This window comes from Rhyacophila brunnea, unplaced genomic scaffold (assembly GCF_057557595.1).
Source record: "Rhyacophila brunnea isolate RB1 unplaced genomic scaffold, BYU_Rbru_1.0 scaffold_24, whole genome shotgun sequence".
In the NCBI taxonomy this organism is placed as follows: domain Eukaryota; kingdom Metazoa; phylum Arthropoda; class Insecta; order Trichoptera; family Rhyacophilidae; genus Rhyacophila; species Rhyacophila brunnea.
The window spans coordinates 7,553,794-7,579,052 of record NW_028232904.1 but is presented as its reverse complement, the minus strand read 5'-3'; the positions used below and the strand labels follow the sequence as shown (position 1 = coordinate 7,579,052).

At 35.3% G+C, this 25,259-nt stretch overlaps 1 protein-coding gene across 2 annotated transcripts in view; it reads right to left on the bottom strand.

The window, feature by feature from the left end:
• The window catches only part of Glut4EF (Glucose transporter 4 enhancer factor), a 409,830-nt gene that overhangs the window by 10,281 nt on the left and 374,290 nt on the right, over positions 1-25,259 (bottom strand). For both annotated transcript variants that reach the window (XM_085951207.1, XM_085951206.1), the window contains exon 5: positions 3,470-3,567. In XM_085951207.1, the coding sequence (XP_085807333.1) occupies positions 3,470-3,567 (98 nt within the window). The remainder of the gene's footprint in view (positions 1-3,469; positions 3,568-25,259) is intronic.

The following is a 25,259-nucleotide window of genomic DNA, read 5'->3' as shown; positions in this document are numbered from 1 at the left end:
TACAGGAGAATGTAGAGGGTTGCAGAAACGTAGCTATAAACTGATTATCTTGGCTACACAACCTCCGTAAGTGGTTCAATTTCCAAGGCGTTGGAGATCTGATACGACTGGCCCCAGGATAGAGAGGTGTAGGTGCTGCGAGTTGTCGCCAACCTTCGATAGAAGACGGCACAAAAAGAAGAAGACTGTAACATAGCCAACGTATTGATTGATAAAAATAAATTAAAATGTATTTTTAGAGTACCTACATTGCATTATAGTGCATGCTTTGGATTGATGCAATTAGTAAAAATCGCGGTAGCTTTGCATTTCGCCTTAAGTCCAGGCTGGTATCAACTTTCTAGTTATATGCTCTTTCAACTCAACTACATCGACAGACGAACATATTATACGATCGTAGTATGATATAGTATATATATTTAAATATAATTTACAGTTCAATACCTTCCAGTCTAATTACCATAGACGGCATGGACATTGGAGTTGTCTTAGAAAGGAATTTGTATCGGATACACACACTTATCATTTGAAAATTATAGGGAAATTAGCAAAGCTGGGACCCGACGAGTTATCAGTAAACGATTAACAGTTTTAACACTGTACCTTTTCAATTTCTAGTTAGTTTGTAGCACTAGTATGCATTTTCCAACTGAGTTGCAATTTGCGACACGCGAACAAATTATTGCACCATTATTTCTGTTTATAACACAAAATTAATTTTGTACGTATAGCAAAACGTACCAGACAAATTAGTATAATAGCACCCAGCAACTAACTAACTTCAACATATAATGAATCGTAAATTAATACTGTAAACGTGTAAACTAAGGACATTGGGTCAACTTATTACATCATACGATCGAGCGAGTTTCCTTGGAAAGAGTGGATTTGATGTATTTAAATATAAATAATATCTCTATAAAATTACGTATATTATGGCAATGATAAAAATATCGGACGTGTATTTTTGACAAGATAACGATGTGGGGGTGGTCCCTACGAACCCTTAAGGTAGAGCCGCCCCTGATTCGCAGAACCACAAATTTAACCATTAGGTATGTACGAATATAAGTAAATTATTAACACAAAACATAGCAGAACGAAATAGTCATCAATCCACGTCTGTCTTTTACTATATGGCATTTAATATAAGTGTATTACGTCGTATTGAATATGTTATGGGTTGGAATTATTAAAAGATATTATTAATTGTATTTAATGTTGTCCTTTACTTCCGGTTAATAACACAAAATCACATAACATATTATTATTACTGGTATACTAATATAAGGTTGAATATTACTAGGTACAATATGTGTTTTCTGTTGGAAGTCCGACTGAAGAGTGTTTTATATATTGGAATACTACTAGAAAGGAACAATAAAGATGATGCAACAAACTTAAGAAATGAACAAGATTTAACATGTAAAAGAAACAATAAACTCATTTCAGCCGGTCGAATTCGACTGGCTGACTCACTAACAGTTACAATTTTGAATGGCACATAACAAATAAGTAATAGAATTAATAAGACACAGAATATGCCACAAACTATTAATTATTTGCTTTTATTTTGGGAGTTTTTACTGAGAAAATATTTTTATATCATGTGTTCACTCTGTCGTGAGAAAATGGGAGCAAAACATATAATTGTGACCACGGCCCCCACGAGGGTGGGTCTGACAGGGCTCTAACCTGGGGGCCGGGGTGGCAGGTCGGCCAGTTAAGTGAAATAAGCACACACCACAAATTTATACTATTTATCTAATATAGCGAAGGGTCGCATGTTAATTGGCTATCATAAAAGGGGGTCGCGATCAATGCTTCATAATATGATGCCGAGTGCTGACAACTGAAGTGGATTTATTTAAAAATACCAAAAATCGCTAAAAATACATGGAATACCCTTTATTTTACACCATGGGTGGCCAACCCGCGGCCCGCGGGCCGCATGTGGCCCATGAAGCAGTGAGAAAATAAAAATAATATCAAATGCTACCTACCGCTAGATGTGCTAATTTCGGAAATTGAGATTCGATATTGGCTCAAGATTTTAAAAAGCACCGTGCGCTTTTTGCTGCATTTGTTACACAATTCTCTGTAGACGTGAATTTATTACCAGGAAATTTACAAATGGAACATTGTGAACTATGTTACGATGAACAGTTAAAGAAGAAATTCCATCAGGTTGGTTTGGAAGAGTTTTACAAAACATATTTGGACAAGGGGAAATATCCTGCATTTTACAAACTTGCTCTAATGATTACATCGCTATTTGGAAACACTTACACCTGTGAACAGCTTTTTAGTCGGATGAAGTATATCAAATCCCGAGTGAGAACATAAATCACTGGTGTGCATTTGGAAAACTGTTTGCGTGTAGGAACAACCTCACTCGATATCGATATTGATGAACTTAGTTCTGCCACGTCACAAAATCAAACTTCTCACTAAAATTTATTATTTTTATACTTATTATTTTGCTTATTTTTTATTATTTAAAAAAAGTCTAATCTAATAAATATGTTTGATTCTGATTTTTGTTTTATTTTATTAATATATATGATATATATTTATTTTTTGTTTTGTATTATAAAAAAAATCGGTTTTACGGCCCGGTAGGAAATCTCATTTTTAGAATCTGGCCCGGCTGCTGAAAAGGTTGGCTACCCATGCTTTACACGGAACCCTGAAGTTTCGCGGAATACAATTTGGGGAACACTTAACATTACACTGTCCTTAACCTTATCGATATGCTGGATGGGGGGGGGGGGGGGCGCCACACATCGTGACCTGGGGGCCCGCTTCAGGATGTGAGCGCCATGATTGTAACTGTGAATTGAAGAGACATCCTACCAACCTAACAAAGTATAATTATTTACAGAACAGATTAATAAGACAGAAATGTGAAAGCCAGTAACTGTAAACGTCAGCTGAATGCAGAAATATTTTAACTCAATTTTGAAATATTTTAGAAGGGAATTCTTTGTGAAACAATCTAATTTCAAATATTTATTATTTGTATAGATAAATATATAGGTACATCATATTTTAGATGGACTATTGATGAAAAAAATTATGCATAAATGTGACTATATAATTAATAAGTAACTTAAAATAGGATTTTTCAAAGAACACTAATTCTGTAAAATGTTTCAAAGGTGAGTTAATTCATCTGACGAGTTTGCTCTGGATAAACGTTTTGATTTTTAGTTAGACCACCACTGTTTAAGAATAGGTTTCGTGGAAATGGTCTAATTTTCAGTAGATGACATCTGTCATTTTAAAGATTGGAGTATTTGCTTAAGGCATCCGAAAAGTCTTCTTTTAAAGGGCGGTACTTTGCCTAGGGGCATCAATTGTTAAATGAAACAACTTCTGTAAGTTTTTAACAACCAACAATTTAGATCCCAAAGTCTTCGGAATTCGACTAAATTATTAAGAATATGTAATATGGAAGTTTTCTTACGGTAAATGTGACTTTCTGACGTGTCCAACAATGGAAGAGCGTGTATTTGTGGTAGTAGCGCAGCCAGGGAAAGTGCATTTGAAGACCTTATGGTTAATCTGAAAACAAACACAAAATAATCATTAGCATCAGTTAATTATAACAAAAGACCCAAGAGCTCAAACAGTAACAAGGGCGAAGGGGGGCAGATGGTATTACAGCTGGTGTTTCTGCCTCTATGTGCTCCTCTCTCTCAGAGTTATGTACATTCAGTCAAAGCACATTTGAGTGCATGGCGACCTCAGTCTTGGGTAACTGCTCCCGAGACATTCCCGGTTATAAAAAAATGGCGATGCAAAGCAAACGATGTGGTGCGAAATTAACTTCATTTGGCGGGTTGCACATTCATTGCTGGAGTTTGATTGCTGTTTCCGCAAAGTCAATCGCCGAATAAATGGCCGGAAACGATTTAAGTACAAATGAAAACTTTTGAAAATGTAAAAAGCGTCATTCAGTTGTAATAACTAAAGAGGATTGGAGCGGACCCTCTTTTCGAGTTCTTCCGCTCTGGGAAGAAAATTGGACGAATCATTTAGCTTCCTCCACTCTCCACGGGTTGATTAGGTCCAAGATGAATCCAAAGCCATGGTCTTCCTTCATTACGTTTTCTTTCTGATCCAGGATGCGAGACACTTTGTCAAACTTAGGTCATCCATTATACGTGCCACGTATCAGCACCGCGATTTCATAACTATCGACTCGTGTGGCACCAGACGACATGACGTAATTGTGACGTCAGCCAATACACGCTCGAAGCATGCCGCCCGCCCGCAGTGCCCACCGTAGATATTATTACGATGAAACACCTATATGTGTATGGTGACAATGAATAGCGCCGCTGTCGGAGTAGCGTTATTTTCTCGAGTGCTATTATCACTCCGGTAGTACGTCACAATGATGTCATATGACGTCATGTCGACCGGGCAGCTGGCACTCGCAAGTTCTAAGTGCAAGAACGTAGTGGTCGCGCGGGGGCGGCGCGGCGGCGTCTTGCGAAACTCAAACGTATAACCGTGTGTAAAATGTTCGTAGACAGTGTGTTTTTTGGGGCATAATACACACGGTTATACGTTTGAGTTTCGCAAGACGCCGCCGCGCCGCGCCCGCCAATTGACTACGGCCGAGCACTAACATCGGGCCCCAGGCCCCATCGCAAGTGTTGGTGTTTCATAAATCTGACAATGTCAGACTACAATATTATTATATTTCATTACTAACATAATATTTCAGTTAAAATTTATTTAAGAAAAGGTGTCATGACATCCATGTGGGATATTAAAAAAATCCATATTTGATTATGCGTACAGATTATTCCAATTACATACATAATGTAAAGATAAATCACCACATCACGTAACAATAACGTTCCCACTATGCATTCCAACATAATTCCTACACCCACGTCAAGTTGTATTTAATGCAGTGTTGCAACACTTGATATGAATTAGGGTTACCACTCCAAAATACATATTTTGCTGGGGTAACTTTGAGCCACCTATATCTTTTTACCTATATTTACATAATAATTGTTATTCCATAAAATAACAATAGTATTTAAGCGTGTAGTAAGCAGTTTTAGTCATTAGCTTGTCTATAAATATGCCACTAGTAAAGACCTATTGACATTTCAAGTTGTTCTGTGTTCTGATTTCTGCAATTTATTGTAGTAAACCAAACAATATTTACGGAAAATATGTTAGTTTTGATCGCAATGACCTGAGAGCCAGTATGTCGTATCTCTAAAAAGAACACATGTAAGATTTTAGGCATTTAGAAATTTCTGGTTTCTCTTGTAGAATCCTTAAAGATGAATAGGCTCTAAAAGATATTACCTTACCAGTGGCGGCTCGACGACTTTCTAGGTGGTGGGGTTCAGCCATTAATTATTAAATATACATACATTCCCACCTACTTTCTCATATTGTATATTAAATGTACCAAGCTAATTTAAAAAAATATGATTTTATTAATAGGAAATGAGTAATTTTTCAAAATTAATAATATAATTATCGTCAATCGTTACTTAATCACATCTAAAAAGCGTGCTTAGAATATTTAATTAATTAATAATTATTATCATTATACACTTTTGTTATACACAATTAATAATTATTATCATTATCAGTTTTGAACAACGACATACAACGATCATTTTTACTTATCTAGGGGTTATTTGATTAGCTCCCCAGTATGCGTATACTTAAGCTAATGCATTCGGATCCTTTGTCGAATGAGATTTGTACCACAGCGACGGGATGGGACTGAGTCATCCTGGTCAGTAAAAATTTGACGCCACAGCTTTCTTAATGTGTAATGGTGTCTCCAGTAAATAGAGCGTAATTAATTTAATTAATTATTTTAATACCTACTTCGTAATTATCATTACGTCATTACATAATTTAACATCATTGCCTTATTTAATTATATAATAATAATACATACATCTTTAAAATTGCGACGGGCTTAGAGGATAGATGGATAAATAAATTAAATAGTTCATTTTAATCATGCAATTAAGTAGCAATATTAGGACAATGATAAAAACATCGGATGTATATTTTTGACATTAGATCGATGTGGGGATGGTCCCTACGAACCCTTAAGGTAGAGCCGCCGCTGTACCTTACTGTGTATAATTAATAGTGTTTGTTAGTTTTTCAAATTCAATGAAACCCTCCCTGAACCAACCCATAGTAGATAACAGTAAAAAATATTCGTTTATCTATAAAATATCTAAAAATACGCCGTTAAACAATACAAAATTTTAGATATTTTATAGATAGAAGAATATTTTTTATCGATATGGTTTGGCATAGGCACAGCTTCGTGAATTAAAAATACTAACCAAAACCATCAATAATATGTATTATGAATTAAACGAAAACAAATAAGTAAGACTGAAAAAGTGTGCACTATTTTGTTGGATCGACAATGGCATACCTAAACTATTATGATTAGGAATAGGCATGGTTTAATTGAATTATAAAAACTAACCAGCACCATCTGCAATTGTATTCTTAGTTCAATGACAATGCATAAGTATGACTGACAAAGTTTACTGTGCAGTATTTATGTCGAATCTAAACAGCCTACCTCCACCCTTCGCCACTGGAATAGATAGGTACTGATCTAATACGGAGATATTATTTGAACGGATTAAGACTAAACATCTTTTACATATACACCAATTTCCTCAATTTCTCGTTTTAAAATTAATTAATTAACTTTTTATATACCTACAAGGTTTTTAAATTTTCTGTTGAACCATATAAACTTGACTTGACTAGCTTAAACGATCAAAAAAATTTGAGCATGACATGTCATATTGATTTCCATAGTAACGCACGTATATACATATAAATAATTTAGTTGCTAGGACCCTAGAGCCTTAGCAACCAATAATGGTGTCGAAATAACTTTTCATACAAAACAGAGTTAACTGAAAATTAATTCATTTCTACTTAAATATGGCTAAAAGTATTAAAAAAACTGCAAAGTTTCAAATGTCTAGCTAGTTGGGAAGTTAGTTAAAAATCGATTGCAAGATTTGTGCCGGACAAACAATAATACGAGCTAAGAATGCGTAAATAAGATAAGAGCGTTGTAAAATTACGCTTTACAATGTATGTCATCATCATCATCAGGGGCGCGACAACCCGGTGTGGGTCCTGGCCTCCTCCAACAGCTCCCTCCACCTGTCCCTATCCAGTGTGGCCGCTTTCCAATTTAGTACCCCCAGAATACGGCAGTCACTGGCAGCTCCATCTAACCAGCGAATCTTTGGCTTCCCTCATCTTCTACGTTGCTGGACATCACTCTCTTTGCCGGTTCATTGTCATTAATACGGTGCACATGACCTAGCTATCGCAGTCTCCCAGTCTTAATTGATTGAACTGCGCTGCAATCTTCGTACAGCCCGTAGAGCTCAGCATTATATCTTCTTTAAGAGCGGAATGCAGAAACATTTGTCATAACTAAAATTTCCTTAGCAGAAAACACTATGCAGAAACATTGTCCTTAGTTAAGATCATTTCTATTGAAAATAATACCATATTTAAAAATTCTCGTTAGGTAAATTAGGTAAATTATTTTATAATTGTTAAACGATGACAAAAATATCACAACTTTATTTAATAAATGCAATAACTATAAATAAATATTAATATTTAATTATAATACTCTTATGTTTCCGTTATAAGTCATTATACGTGATTCCACAGGTACCGCAAGATATTTTTTTAACATGGTAACACTAGCCTCAAGTGTCATTCTTCACCTGGCATTTTGTATTTCTGCGGGTTGGCGTATAAAAGTAAAATAATATTCTGCAAGTACATGCCAAACGAATTAACACTATCAATTTCCATATTGAGCTACATTGTTAAATGAATTTGAATGTATGGACTGTGTTATAGACATGCGAATTTATTTTGACAGCAGCTGTCAGTGGTAAATGGTAATACAGAAGGGGGCGTGTTTATACCAAAAGTAGTCTATGGTTAAGGATTCCTTAGCTCTATACTCAGGATTGTCTATAGTTAAGTCATGCTTTTCGGCGACTTATCCTTAGGAACGAAATCTTAGATTGTGCATGCTGCTCTAAGATCTTATTTTACAATGTATGTATATAATAATAAACTAACACCGAAATCGAGCGGTATCAAGGTGATTTGGGATCTCGGTTTTGCAAACCATAATATGAATGAGTGGTCGTTACAAAAATAGGTGGAATCGCGAAGGGAAATGCCGATTGGCAAGAGTTTCGTCACGTGACGTTTTTGGCAAAGAAATGAGAAAAGCGGTCAATTTAAACACCCTTGAAATTTCAACGCAATCTGTAGTGCTGTTATATAATCATATCGATAACCAATTTATCACACGACTGATTGATTACTGATATTGTAATATTATGTACAGTGGATGAAAATTATAATTGAAACGCGTCATGCATTCGTCAATTAGATACTATCTAATTAATTGATTATTATTAGACAAAAAAAACTCACAACTAATTATTGCCGATCATTATGAGCAATCGTCAATATCATAAATAACTACTACACACACCGTTTCAGACACCAATTGGATCGTCTCGACCAGGGATTTTTTTGTGTTGTAGGTATGTAAGATATAATCATGCTTTGGTTCAACTTATTTATGCGAATCATTATTTTCAACAATGAATATATTAATAAAATCGAAATACAGATCGCGACTCACTAATACGAATTTACATCTAAATAACCATATAAATTCCTAATTATAAAAAAGCGCCTCTACGGTCGAAGCGTGTGAAGCTTAAGGCTATACCTCAGTTGAGGCATGGTCTAAAAAGATCGTGGCTAGGCGATGCGCGGATTGCGGGTCGCGGATGCAAGTGAAAAAGAAAACATGTCAATAAATATATTATTATTATTACTAATAAAACAATAAACAGAACATTAAATGGACGTATGTTGGATTTATATGACAAATTATAATTCGTTCGGCATGCGTCATTTGCACCCGCGACTATTAAAAGAATGCATTGTCGTCGTGTTCTGATATATTCTTAAAGTTTCAAATGTCTAGCTAGACGGGAAGTTAGTTAAAAAATTTGTACAGCACAAGAAAAAATCTGTATCGGACACACAAGAATACGAGCTAATAAAAACGTAGTAATAATAATTAACATTCCAGAAAACGTTCTCATTTGTATATAACACGGTATATGATTTGTACGAAATCAGGGAAGTATTCAGTATATAAACATACTAGTATCAAAATAAGTGTGTCATCAGGGCAAGCAGGGTAAGTGGGTCAGGTCGTGTCCTCTCCTCGCGCCCCCGGGACAATCCTACCACGGTCTCCCCGTGCAACAGATTACTCATGCGGCCATCTTGCTTTTCGGCGTTCGTTTTCACGATGACGCTTTAATTTCCCGCCCAAACGCTGCCGTCGGGGCCGATGGGATTTTTCGTGCGGGCGCATTTGACCCAATTCGGCATTTGTCAATATCATTATTTATAATAATCAACGATCAAAAAAAAAAGAATGACAGTCAATAACATAAATCAACTTTGATACAAAAACTAGTATCTACTCAAAACATTTTACAATGTTTTTATTAACTCGTATTCTTGTTTGCCCAGTACAATTCTTGATATAAATTTTTAACTAACTTCCCGACTAGCTAGACATTTGAAACTTTTAGAATATATCAGAACACGACGACAATGCATACTTTTAATATTTTTAGCCATCTTTGAACAGAATTGAATTCATTTTCAGTTAATTCTGTTTTGTATGGAAAGTTATTTCAGAAAAATCCGTAAAAAGTAAAAGACTATTATTGGTTGCTAAGGGGGTGGTAATGGCAACTAAATTATTAATATATACGTGCGTTACTATGGAAATCAAAATGAAATGTCAAAATGACATTTCAGTATTCTATATTTGTTTGTTTTTTATTTACTTCATACCCAGTACAAGTTTGAGCATAATAATTCAACAGAAAATTTAAAAACGTTGTATATAAAAAGTTCTTTTTATCTTGTAAAATTATTTGTGATAGATTTATTAAAAAAAAAAAAGTTCCTAATGACATTATCATCAGCCGGGGTCAATCCACTGCTCCCACTGCCTCCATCAGATCTTTCTATTCTTCTCATTGCCAATCCTTCGCTACGACGTACACCTACCGAAGTTTACGAATTCCATCGATCCAGTGGGTTTAGTTTAATACTGTTTAGAGCAGGGGTGGTCAGCCTGTCCCTACCTCTCACTAGTGGGCGTTCCAGCTTTCATGGTGGGCGGTAGGGGTGAATTTAATTATTTAATTATAATTAATTATAATAATCTATGTATGCATAGTATAAATAAAAAGATAGATTTAACTACAGCAAGTTGTTTTATAAAGATTTATTCTGCTAAACTTAGCGAAAGTCTGACATAAAGTATTTGGTAAATAATTATTATTATATGCTTTAACTTGTCTTGCTGTAACTCTGCTTTATATATTTTATAAAGTAAGGTACTTCCCTACTTTATAAATCACCATTACTATGAAACCAGTGGACGGTTAAAAAAATTTACTACTAACAGGGATACAAAAGTGGGTTGACAAAAAGGTTGACTACCCCTGGTTTAGAGCATACTTGTTGTCGTTGAGTGTCCCATGCTACACCTGTATGACGGCATTTGTTCGCTGTAATACGGATACAAATTGACCGTTCATAGACAAAGAATTCTTTCAAGCGAAAAAGCTAGGTTCCAATTCAATTTGAGAAAGCTCATTTTGTGGTTAATGTAATTATTTGAAAGTTTCTAAAGGGTGTATTATATTATATTAATCACTTTTATTTTATGTCATTAGGTGTCGCTATTTCCTACGTGAATAAACGTCAGAGTTTGTTCATTTATGTAGGGCTGTAAAGTCAGGACCGATAAATTTATTTGTGCGGTCGCATTTGACCCAATTCTGATTTTCTCAATAAAGTATTTCTGATCCGAAATATGTGGTGGTTGTCAATTTATATAACGTAGGTATGGTAAAAATAAAAATTATGAAGTATGACAGAATTAAGGACGTCAAAATAGCCGTCCACCATTTAAGTAATATTCCAGAACACACGCTGAATAAACAATATGTGGATTTGGGCCAGTCACAGGATTCGAAACTATCATCCTCAACAATCATTTATAATAAAAGAACAATCACTAGCAAATGAATAATAATATGCGTAAAATACAGGTTTAATTCGACGTTTAATATGATTTTTTTTTGTCTATGACCAAAATGAAAAACATAAATCACCTGTGAAATATGTCACAACGCCACACTGTAGTGAGGCGCAGCGAATATGTTAATACAGTAATCAAATATGCAGGCCTGTGACGAAATTTCCACGAATAATAAAAATAATAATACTTTCACATGACTTGCTCGAGAAACTCAACAGCATAAAAGATAAATAAAAAAAAAGAAAATCCCGCCCGTGACAAGCGCCAGTCTTTCGTATTTCGAATTTCGAAATTGGAACGGAAGAAGAGCGGTAAGTTATGTTGGCGCCACCGGGAATACGAATAATCGAAATACGAATACGGACTTAGAATAAATTTTCAATGTCTATGGATTTCATAACGGACTTTTTTACGACTTTCATTTTGTTATAAAAGAAATTTATTTAAGTTTATATAAATATTATTAAATGACTCACAGGTAGATCGACTATCCACATAGAAACACTAAACCAGTGATTCCCAAAGTCAAATTTCCCAATTTGCAGCTGTTATTTTAAACTTTTAAAAAAATTTAAGTATTCACAATCCTTCAGACAAGGACTCCTTAGACTAGTTAGTTAGACAGTGCTAGGCATTATCAAATATATGGGAGAAAGCTGAATATTTTTGTAAGAAAAATAATTTGAATGGTGTTGGGAGCCGTGTGGTGGTTGAAAGGTAGATACAATCACGAACTATACCTGCGAATTGTAGAATGATCCTCCTCACATGGATATGTCTGAAAGAAGTAAAGACTACACGAAAACACCAAAGAAGCTCTTTTTGAATGGACCAGAAGGGAAAAGAAAAGTCGAGAGAATTAGATTGTTGTGTTTTTGATGGTGTAGAAAGAATTCAATATTGCACAGACCCAGCAGATGTAGCTTGAGGTAGACAAGAGAGAATGGAGGCGATCCTAGATGAAGCTTAAACCTATATTCAGAGCCCAACAAACCGAAGAAGAAATAACATAATCAGTTTAGATGAAAGAAGCCAGCGTACCTCATCGTATCCTCCGTGCTTTAAACTGAGGCATAGTTCTATTTACCGTCACGCAGTAGGCTCTTTGTACAGTAGATAATATTTTATTTATTTCCAAAAGAAGACCGAAAACATTTTCATCATTTTCGTGATCATTTTCACGACGAATGGGAAATTAAGTAATTATTTGTAACTGTGTGGTCAAGTGGCTGTTTAATTGTCTTCATCCAAATATAACTCGTCTAATCAGGTTGAAAAATGACAATGGGAGAATTTAGTGGACCACTGATGATTGAACTAGCGCTAAGGTCCATTTAGGTCCATGGCCGACTGCACAACCATCCTCCAGGAGTCTCTGTCCAGAGCTTCTCTTTTCCAGTCAGTCACACCCAGCTTCGCTGAATCCCTGCTGACGGCGTCCGACCATCCCTTCCGAGGTCGGCCTAGAGGCCGGATACCCACTGGGACTCCCTTGTAGACCCTGTAGAGAGCTCTGCTTTCTTCGCACCTTACATCGTGACCGGCCCATCTCAGCCTTCTTGCCCTCAGAATATTTCTGATCTTCGGCTTGAAAGACTCGTAAAGTTCGGCATTCTTACGAATGCGCCGCCCTTGGTCCTCTTTAATTGGTAAAAGTATTCTTCGGAGAATTTCGTTTTCAAATACTTGGATAGCCTTTTCTTGTTTCTCCGTAATGCTCCAGGTTTCGCATCCGTAGAGAACTATAGGTTTTACGATCACGTTGTATACTCGAAATTTCGTTTTTCTGGACAGCAGTTTGGACCCAAATATGTTCTTCAATGCAAAGAACGCTCTATTTCCACTCTTCAGTCGGCAAGCTCTGTATCAAGATCTTTTTTTTTGTGGACGGACCACTGCCCGTTTTAATATTTGATAGTAGATCACAGCCTACTTGAACTTGGAAATGCCGGTATTATATAATACCGCCTCACCACGGAGTATTATGGCATTTTTAAACGGAGAAACGACTACTCGTGACGTGGCATTGCATCAAGCCCAAGGGTGGTGTGCTACACTTGACACATAAATTCTCGCCGCCCCGCCTGACTCCGTGACCCACTTTCCCGAGTGAATGGCGCGAGGGGGAGGGGTTAGCGGAGCGAATGTGGGGGCTGCGTGGAACGGGCGTGGGGTTCGCGGGTTACTTGTGGGGGGTTGTCGGGTTATATCGAGCTTTCGCTTGCGGCTACGTAATCCCTTTGTTCCTGGCTGCGTTATGCATAATATTTTGTGAGCGCTTGTCGTATTTATGAAATGCACGTCCGTGGTTCACTTTTGAAATATTTATTCCATTTGCCGGCAGCGTTGCCAGATCTAGCATTTTTCGATAGACATTTAGCTTACGAAAATGCATCTGGGTTGTGGCGTTTTTACTAATGCTGAAAATACGCTATATATTTAGTTTATCTATTTTCATGCGCATCAAATTTCTGACACCAATCAGATAGGTACCTACTTAATGCAGGTAGGTAGGTCGGTACCTTAGACTATAGATACATCTAGACGCCACCCGTTGCATTGCTAAATGAAGCCGCGTGCCTTGCGTTTGGTTTGTGAGCGAGCGAACGCATTCGTCTACAAATGTTCGAGACCATAGACCATTTCGCTAGTGCTCGCCCAAAGTGCTCGCACTAGACGCTCAGAATTAAAATATAATTTTCTATTTTTTACGTTATATAGTATTTTTAAGCGGTCAAAATGCAACCATTAGATAAAGATATCCATAATTTAAGTTATTTTAAAGAAACACTAGGTCACTGATATTAAAATATATAATAAAATACAAATAAATTATCACGAACATGTATCAACTTACTTATGAAACGTAATACCATCTTCTTGCTTATCAGTACGGCTACCACATTTTATAGCGTATAAACATTTTGTCGATTTTTTCACTTCTTTTCGATACGTGAAAGGAAATGTATTGACTTCGTTCTTGGTAGAATAAGTAAATTTACTGCAATTTTATTTCCACAAAATCTAGCGCATATTCCTGCCAATTAACTTGTTTTCTTACCCCATCTGGCATATTTTTGTCAACGACAATAATTGGCAACACTGCTTGCTAGGGGAAAGAAAGAATATTCAGAAAAAGGATGTAACATTTTAAAAAGCTGCCTTGCGAGAGAACGTTTTAATATCATTTAAAAATAACTACATTGACGGAAATCTCCCAAATTTATTTATTTATTGCTTGATGAACGACGTATCCGGACCCCCCCCCCTTCCCAGGGACGGAACAATCTCAAATTATTTAGGTAAATAGAATTTTACTACGTCTTCCTTTTCGTCAATACCTCACGACTGATGAACGTGACTCGCATGACTTGGTCACTGAAAGACTAGTGGCACTCAAGAATTGATGCAATTATCTGGGACATTTAATGTTTGATGCGAAATGTCTAAAAGACAAAAAATCACACGACACAGACGGGCACTAACGATCCTAATAATTATAACCGTTAGGCAACGCGCATTCGATAACACCTGCAGGACAGGCGTTTATCGCTAGACTCAGCGGAGTGTCGGGGTATGAGGAATGTACCAGGAAAAGTGCTGAGTTCCCCGTTGAAATGACGAGAAGCTATAAGTTTGGTCCACGTCGCCATAAGTCAATAATAAAATATTATGGATATTTTATCGAAATGGACTATCTACAAACTATTTTTCTGTGTGCGCGCCAGATACAAACAGGTATCTAAGTTATAATGTTGATTTCGTGAAGAATATTCTAAAATTCATTGAGAGGCATATGACATAGATCATTTGGTAGATCACCAAATATAGAAGAGAGTTTCTTTTATTTTGTTAACTGTCAATCCATGGTGGAACTGCATTGAATTGTTTAATTTAATAAAACGCATTTTTTTGTAGTATTTATTCCACTTTTAATCGATAAATTAGGACCGGTTTCGTCCGCCTCAGAGGGACATTTTCAGCATGAGTTAATTAAACAACAATAGAAGAGAGTATTTTTTCCAACTGTCTTCAAATAAAACAATTATTATCAATATACTTATCTCGAATATAGATATATTGGTATCGAATGCGACAGATAAGTAGGATTAATAGATTATTCTACACATAATTGTAACCAAAATAATAGTTAAAACGAAAGCGTGTTAAGTAAATTAAGGGAACAGTATGTATCCTTGTTATTGGTATCAAAAATCTAGACATCAGCTTGCAATAATATTATTGTGATCTAATGATATATCATTATAACTAGATATGACATCTAAAAAAGAAACATGTCGAGTTGAGTTAACATGATCGATACGTTTTGGCGTGAAAATGGATGCCGGTAAACCAGGCCCAAACAAAGAGTATCTCTGTTGCCATGGTTACCGAGAGAGATGTCACACAAAGCCGGATGTCTTTGTTATTAAACTCCCCACCGTCGTTACCTGCAATAGTTTTCAGGTAACAGCAAGTGACACTACTATCAAATCGTCGTCGTATGACTTTCTCGGAAATGGCTTACTGGCCGAACATTCAAATAAAAGTATATTACCATCGTACAGCCTATCAAATTTATGCATATATACATAAAATACAATTAAATTTTAATACATATTATTATTACATATTAATTTTAAACTAATTCCTAGTTATAAGATCACTAGAAGAGGGGTAAATTAACTGTATATTCGTAAATTAAGTAGGTACTTAAGTATTTAGAATTAACTATTTCTTTTATTCAACGAATAATTCACAAGATTTAAGAATGTACCATTCTAATTATTGAACATACATAATTTTGAAAAACGCTTCCGAGAGAATATATTATAACCAATAGAAAAAATCTATTTTTGAAAAAAGTAAGCCACCCCGGCAGGGAATCGAACCCTGCATATCTGGGTTTACGCCCCGTCCGCGCATTATACTCTATGCTACAAAGCGACGTACTAATAGCGACAAATTTTAACTATTGCCTTTTTAATACCTGCTCATCAGCGTTCTTCGAAATCAAGCTACTTTGGCAATCGGTTTTTGTTTATTAAATCAAAGTAGGTACATAATAGTAACCTAGTAGGTAGGATAATACGCGGACGGGGCGTAAACCCAGAGATGCAGGGTTCGATTCCCTGCCGGAGTGGCTTACTTTTTTCAAAAAAGATTTTTTCTATTGGTTATAATATATTCTCTCGGAATCGTTTTTCAAAATTACGTATGCTAAGTATTTATGTTTTACATGAGTTATATCGAACGAATAACACAAACTGATATAGGTACACGAGTGTGTAGGGCTTTAGGTTTATGAAACGAAAAGGGTAATGTGTAGGCACATAATATGTAAACTGTATCATTAAAATTTTAGTTTTTTATTGGACGTATTTTTCTGCAAACAAGATTCAACTCACACATGTGACATTCTGAAAAAATTCAATATTTGAGAGAAGGTTGATTTAAAAAATATGACGTATGTTCATTTAATTTATACATTTGACGGGATATTTATTATAAAATAATTACAAGATAAAAGGAACTTTTTATATACGTTTTTAAATTTTCTGTTGAATCATATAAACTTGACTTGACTAGCTTAAACGATCAAAAAAAATGTACTTGATAGAAATAATACTGAAATGTCATTGATTTCCAAAGTAACGCACGTATATATTAATAGGTAATTTAGTTGCTAAGACCCCAGATCCCTAACAACCAATAATGGTGTCGAAATATCTTTTCATACAAAACAGAATTAACTGAAAATGAATTGAATTCTACTTAAAGATGGCTAAAAGTAATATAAAATGCATTGGCATCGTGTTCTGACATATTCTAAAGTTTCAATTGTCTCGCTAGTAGGGAAGTTAGTTAAAAATCGATTGCGAGATTTGTACCGGACAAATAAGAATACGAGCTAAGAAAAACGTTGTAATAATTAAATAACCACACATCATTTTAAATAATATCACACGTGTTGGTTAGATCTTGTTTTCATTGGTTATCTATAACAATAAACTGCAATGACATATAATTCAAGATCATTTGAAAACAATGAATTTAATAATATTAAGTATCAATTCCACTGAATCAAATTCATGAAAAAATCCGCCAGTCAGTGACTCAACATAATGACATACGAAGGCGCGAAAAGAGAAGCAACCCCTGTGAATATATTCTGCCACTGTACACAATAACGAAGCCTTATCCCTCCCAAAGGTTCAAAGAAACCCTCAGTTTTCCATGGAGATGGTGACAGGGTGTCAGAACGATGTCAAGAGTGTATTGACACACGCCGTGACGACATAAACAAGAAAATGGCGCGAAATTATGACGGATAACAAAAATATAAATAGGGAACGCCAGTTTAATACTGATATACGGATCAGTTTGCATGGCATAAACAACAGAGAATTCGTCGATGATAAACATCTTTTAAACGAAGATACACGAATTGATAAAGGTTTACGTAAAAAAATGAATAACATGTTGCCTATACACATGCAGAGAGGATGGTGGAACCACTAACGATTGTGTATAGTTTAACTTTCCTTCTTCTGGTTCGTGTCTGGAAAATTGTACGTATGCAGTCGGCCGTATCACTGTTCACCGTAAGATATTGTATCGGAAATAAATTTCCATATAGCATTGAAATCATATTCATGTCTACTCTCCGACAAGAAGATCTCGGCGATGATAGTTCACAGTTTTAACACGTGGACAACTCGTCGATGACCGGAAGTCGCTGTAGTCGAAGTGCGGTTAAAAACAGGAGGGACTTGTTAGTTCACAGTTTTAATACGTAGATTCGTTCTTGTTCGACAATATAAATAGAACACTTATAAAATACGTAATAAAAACCGCCGGAATTGAAGATAAAGACAAAAGAAAATATGTACCTAGGTAAGTAAATTAGATACATAATCATATCGTATAATTTATATGAAATTCTGATAGGTGCTCGTAAGTATCAAGTCATAACCTATCAAATATCAACGTAATGTTCATATTGAATTTAATAAAATTGGAATATTATTGTCTGCAATGCTCCACGAACAAGGCGTCATTTTGTTCATCTCAATGCTGTAGGTACGACGATCTCTTCCGGTACGACAGCTCACGGTGAACTGTGATACGGCGAAATGTAATACGGCCGCCAGAGAACTACCAGGTGATGACAAAAAATTTGAGGGTTGGTGTTTTAATTTATAACCACAAGCTCGACGTTTATGGTTTATTAAGAAGCTAAAGAGTAGGTACACACATTTAACATACAAAAAAAGAGGTGCTTGCATTTTAGTTAATAAAACACGTTGTGGCGAAGCGACTTTCTCGGGAAAAATCAAATCAGAGAATTAACAACACCGTGTAAAAAGATGTCGCACATTTTGTGATTTCACAAGCGGGTTGTTTTTATTAAAAAAATAAAACTAAATTGTTAGAATATCATAATAATGCATCCGTTTTCATCCCTTGGATGATGCATGATTATTACCGCGTTTTTATTAGCTCGTATTGTTGTTTGTCCAGTACATTTTTTTTCGTGTTTGTCCAATATAAATCTTCCAATCGATTTTTGACTAACTTCCCGACTAGCTAGACTTTTCAAACTTCTAGAATATATCATAACACGATGACAATGCATTCTTTTAATACTTTAAGCCATCTTTAAGCAGAATTGAATTCATTTTCAGTTAATTCTGTTTTGTGTGGAAAGTTATTTCGGAAAAAATCCGTAAAGAATAAAACACTATTATTGGTTGCTAAGGGAGTCCTAGCAACTAAATTATTAATATATACGTGCGTTACTATGGAAATGAATATTAAATGTCAAAATGACATTTCAGTATTCTATATTTATTCAGTATTTCTATCAAGTACAAAAAAAGTATTCATTAATACATAGAATTGTCAAGATTATTATGATTCAACAGAAAATTTAAAAACGTGGTATATAAAAAGTTCTTTTTTTCTTTTAATTATTTTGATAACAACATATTATGTAGGCCAGTGATCCATAATTCGACTATTATATTGTAGGTACTGTCCATATCTGTAAAGTGGAAGAAACCAACCACTCAGGCTGCCATGGTTGAACAGCTCACAAAAAATATATCCATTGTTATAGTATTTTTTGCAAAATACAACAAAATTCATTATACCTACTACCAATGAAATAATGATAAAGGCTGGTATTAGATTAAATATCTACGTAAATCCAGGTTTAATCGGGATTTCCCTCAATCTGTAGCATCATAATCTTGTGTGGATTTTCAAAATCCCCGTTTCGTAGATTCAATTGAGGAAATGAAAAATTTACGCGGGAAACTGGTGCACTTAATACTTGGGATTTCATTTAATCTCATACAATGGTTGTCAAAGTTTTATTGAACATATTATTTTTACAACATTTTTTTTAGCTCGTATTCTTATTTGTCCGGTGGTTCTTTGTCCGGTACAAATCTTGCAATCGATTTTTAACTAACTTCCCGACTAGCTAGACATTTTTGAAACTTTTAGAATACATCAGAACACGATGCCAATGCATTTTTTAATACGTGCGTTACTATGGAAATCAATATGACATGTCAAGTACAAATTTTTTTGATCGTTTAAGCTCGTCAAGTCAAGTTTATATGGTTCAACAGAATTTAAAAACAATGTATATAAAAAGTTCTGTTTATCTTGTAATTATTGTTACATTATGTTATTCAGAAAATGTCGTGCATTCTGTTGGTTACGTCAAGATATGTATATTAATATATTTGAGTTTTTATGAGGTGCCGTTGTCGAGGGAAGAGAACCACTTTAGGGGTGACATATGTAGGAATGAAAGTGAGGTTGCTCAGATGAATGGAAGAGCGAGAGTTTATTGCTGATAGAACGGTGTACAGTTGGAACAAGAGTAAATTATATACGAGTTATGTTAGCGGTCCGAGGCTCGGTGGAAGAGATGCCGTGCGGAGTGATCCTGAGATTGAGATTTGACTGAGCTAACCAATAACATTATTAATGGAGAACGCACTCAGTACAGTAGCTAGCAAGTAAATTCGCGCCTAGCGACATTCGCACATGTATAGGTAGACGTCACGCAATTTCCATTATGCGATATCACGCATCGGGAATTTATAGCAATATCACCTTTATTATAATGGCGTTAGAACAGTGTTTCTAGTGTCAATGTTCAGTTGAGCGAACCCGTTCGAACCGAACCATTCGGCAGACCTGACAAAAAGCATCGGGAATTTAAAGCAATATCAATTTTATTGTAAATGGCGTTAGAACAGATTATGCCATTCGGCAGACCCGACAAAAAAGTGAGTGTCATTTTTTTTCCAGATGCTTCGTCCATATTAATGTCATTGGAGCTAATCCATCAAATATGACTCAATATTTATATACTTACATGAATATTCGGTAAATTGCGAAAAAGAGAGTCATTGTTTATGTAGTTTGCAATTGGGAAATCTGTTGACCGCTGCATTGTTGCAACTTCGAGGTACCTGTTAGAAAAAATCTTGAAAATATATGTTAACGGATAGGTATGTTTTCTAATAATTATGTATGTTTCTTAGCTGTTTCCAAATTATGTATGTTCAATAAGGAAATAAGTAGATACAGCAACATTATTTAAAATAAAACATTCGACTATTCTGATTTCGTTGATTGGGCAAAAACGAATAAACCCGAACGGATAAGTAAGCATTACTTGGCGTCACTGTCTTCAGTGTATTCTGAATATAGACATAGTGACTTTCTGTCAAACTGTATAGGTAATACGTTTCGTTTACTAACCATAAATTAATGACAGTTTTCACCACTGATTTATACAATATCATCGTGAATGGCGACTTTCGTAATCCAATGCGTACAACACTGGCTTATCATACCGTGATTTCGGTTTCGATTCCCAATTAAGTCATTATATAAAGCATCTTTGTGGTTTTTTCAAGCCTGGGTGTTTCTGTGATTGTTTCACTCCTATTATACACCACTATAATTTAGTATCGTTGCCTACTGTGGTGTTAAAATATATATAGTCGGTACAACGAATACTTATAAAAAGGCATTGAGGAAAAAAACCTTTGAGAATGCTGACTCTGTTCCGAGTACACTTAAGTACCTACTGCGCTTAAGCCTGCATTTCACAGTGCCCCCCTTCACAAGTAGTGCGGCACGTGTAAACCACCCCCTTGGGATGAAAACCTCCACCCTCTGAACGTTTAAAACCCCCTCTATGCGATACCGCCACCCCCCACTAGTGCAGCAAGGTTGCACCAAACTCCGCGCTAATAGACGACGCCATGCTGTACACTGAAATATGAGAGTTAAATGTGAAGTTTTGCAACAACGTAACGATATGAAATGCTTTATGTAGGAAAATTCCATAGTGAATACATAAACAGTTAGTAAACTTTTCCATAACTACTTTATATCTACCAGTTGAGGGTTCTTTGTCATTTTGTAAATACAAATAACAATTCCCAGTGTTTTTCATTTAAAACTATATACCTATCAATATTATAGTTTGATATTAGGTACTAGCTTTCTTTTTGAAATCCAAAAACAACGTTCCTTTTTTGAATATTTTTTAACTAAGAGAAATATAATATGAAAATTATACTGAAAAGGAAATGAGTGTCTAAAATCAACGATTGAATTAACTGCTAGGTTAGTAATTTTGCATTGCAGATGTATTGTAGCAAACCTCACACTTGTGTGCTCTGAGAATTATTTTTCAATGCTTCGCTGAGATGATATTATGTAGCCTTTGGTATGTAAGTAACGAACATCAAAACTAGTCGCCATCTTTTAATGCGAAAAACCATTAGAAAAGCCAACGAAAATATATAAGTATAACTTTTTCACAGAGCGGAGATTGAATTAACGAAAATTGTTTTTATAAGAAATGTCAGCCACTTGCTGAATTAAAACTATTAAGTCTATACTCTGGGTTCAAACACATATTAAAAAATAAAATGTTATTACAACGTTTTTCTTAGCTCGTATTCTTATTTGTCCGGTATAAATCTTGCAATCGATTATTAACTAACTTCCCGACTAGCTAGACATTTGAAGAATATATCAGAACACGATGCCAATGCATTTTTTTAATACTTTTAGCCATCTTTAAGTAGAATTGAATTCATTTTCAGTTAAATCTGTTTTGTATGAAAAGTTATTTCGACACCATTATTGGTTGTTAGGGGTCTGGGGTCCTAACAACTAAATTATTAATATATACGTGCGTTACTATGGAAATCAATATGACATGTCAAGTACAAATTTTTTGATCGTTTAAGCTAATCAAGTCAAGTTTATACCTATGGTTCAACAGAATTTAAAATCGTTATATATAAAAAGTTATTTTTATCTTGTAATTATTTTTAGTTAGTTACCCGCTCGACTATCGTCTACGTATTTAATTCAAACTCAATAAAAACGCTGCATGAAAGTTCTTAAGTATCCCTCGAATTATAGTAAAAACTTTTTGGTAGCAGCAACACAGCTTAAAAATAGGCATAAATTATAACAAAGAAAATGCTTAACACATAATTTTATATTAGGTTGCATAATGTGTTATATTCACTGCTAACAGTGTTACATTAGCCGAATTGACTTCGTAATAATTTATCACAATCCTTTCACAAATAAAAATAATAAATTCAGTTCGATGTTGCCATGAGGATAAAAATAGAACGATAAATTCAAAGCTCCCGTTGCAATATTTCGTTGGGGAAATGGTAAGGAAGGAAAATTCATTATTCGCTATTTGGGGGTCCATGTGCGGACAAAGAAAACGAACAAAGCTATTGAGTGATGCGCATGCGTTGAATATTTGGTACTTGCAACACTCACACAAAGCAGATTTATTTTACTCAGTGCTGCCAATTGAACGGTGAATAGGATGTCTCCTGTAAAATATGATTTGACATACATATTATAATTTATTAACTTCTGAAGAGATTCTCCGGAATTCAAAGCTGGGAAGGAGTTTCAAGAGTGACCTCTTTCTATCTTAAAGAGTCAATTTGATTTCTTCCATTACTAACGTATGGGTACGAAACTTGGGCATTAAATTCAGTATCAAAAGCCAAGAGTAACAATAACCAAAATGCCATTTTAGTATGCATATGTGATTGATTACTCAACAACACACAGGTTGGACACTGTATTACACTTTTGAAGACATTATTCAAAGCACTCCAGCCCATTCATCTATTTTCTATAGCAGGGTTGGCGAACCTTTTTACGTACATTATTTTTCGACTGTCTGACGTGCCGAGCAGTTTTGGCGGGGGAAAATAGTATTTAAAAATTCTATTAAAAAATGATGATGTTCCAGATACCAATCACATAACATTGCACACATAAAACAGCTTTATCCTTAGACTATAGATACATCTAGACGCCACCCGTTGCATTGCTAAATGAAGCCGCGTGCCTTGCGTTTAGTTTGTGAGCGAGCGAACGCATTCGTCTACAAATGTTCGAGACCATAGACCATTTCGCTAGTGCTCGCCCAAAGTGCTCGCACTAGACGCTCAGAATTAAAATATAATTTGCTATTTTTTTTTACGTTATATAGTATTTTTAAGCGGTCAAAATGCAACCATTAGGTAAAGATATCCATAATTTAAGTTATTTTAAAGAAACACTAGGTCACTGATATTAAAATATATAATAAAATACAAATAAATTATCACGAACATGTATCAACTTACTTATGAAACGTAATACCATCTTCTTGCTTATCAGTACGGCTACCACATTTTAAGACAAGACACAGAACCATCTTTTCTACTTAATTAACCAAAAATATTTACCACTGACTTTATGTTTAACACAAAAAATATCAATTTTAGCAACACGAGCTCGCAAGTTATCGACGCTATGTGAAGCGTTTCGCCCCAATTTGATGGCGATACTTTTGGAAACTGGCTTGTAGCTAGTAGACCTTTTATCTTACTCTAGCGCGCGTCGCAGAGATTGTAAGGGTGCCGAATACTTTCTCACTCGCACTCATGCATCGTTTTTGTTCAGGCCTTGGCTTTATCACTTTTTTCAATTATGCCATACATTTCGGTACACCAATTTTGAAACTGTCTGCCAAAATCTACTACCAGCTTCACCAAGTTTTTGTTTCTCATTTGGTGCAGTCATTTTTTGTGGGTAGAAATGAGATTATTTGTTAATATATTAATTAGTTTGGTTCTTTACGCAAAAATTGACACCAGAATTGTCGCGATCAGATGAGGCATTGGTCTCAAGCATTGTAAATCGATCAAAATTAGAGGCTCGCAGCGCGCCATCCCCCGTCGCCTGATGAACTTAGTGTGATAATATTACATGTAACGCACAACGCTTGAGGACCGACCTATGTAATTATACATTTACATTAAACGTAATGCTCATTCTTGAAGATTATTTGCCTGGTATTTTTTATACAAAGCGATCTTATAAATATTATAAATATTATAATAAATATTTTTCTCGTCAAACGCAAAATCATCTCACGTGCCATTGGTTCGCCACCACTGTTCAATATGCACCTGCGTCCCAGATATATGTAGTTCTTCGCCGTTAACAAGGTTTTCTTTTCGGTCAGCAAAGCAGTTAAACATGACTGACGTAATGAATTATAATTGCAGAGTGCTATTAAAAACTACGAGCATATACGAACACTACCATACATAATACGCGGGCATAAGTGAACATGCAATAGTTAGCGGGAACGCAGCGGTGAAGTTTCCCTGCGCGAATTTAATGCTGATTCCTAGTAAAGTTATACGCATTAGCTGGAGAGACGCCCAGGGGAGAATTAATTATTGTCGCATGACGATTTGCTTGCCCACAGTGGTAGACTACAGCTACACCATGCCATAAATATAAATAATTAATTACGTTTCCATCATACAATATGCCACTTGAAATACTAGACCGCATAAAAAGGACGAATCTATCTTGGTTAGACAGAACCAATGACATTAATATGGACGAAGCATCTGGAAAAAAATGACACTCACTTTTTTGT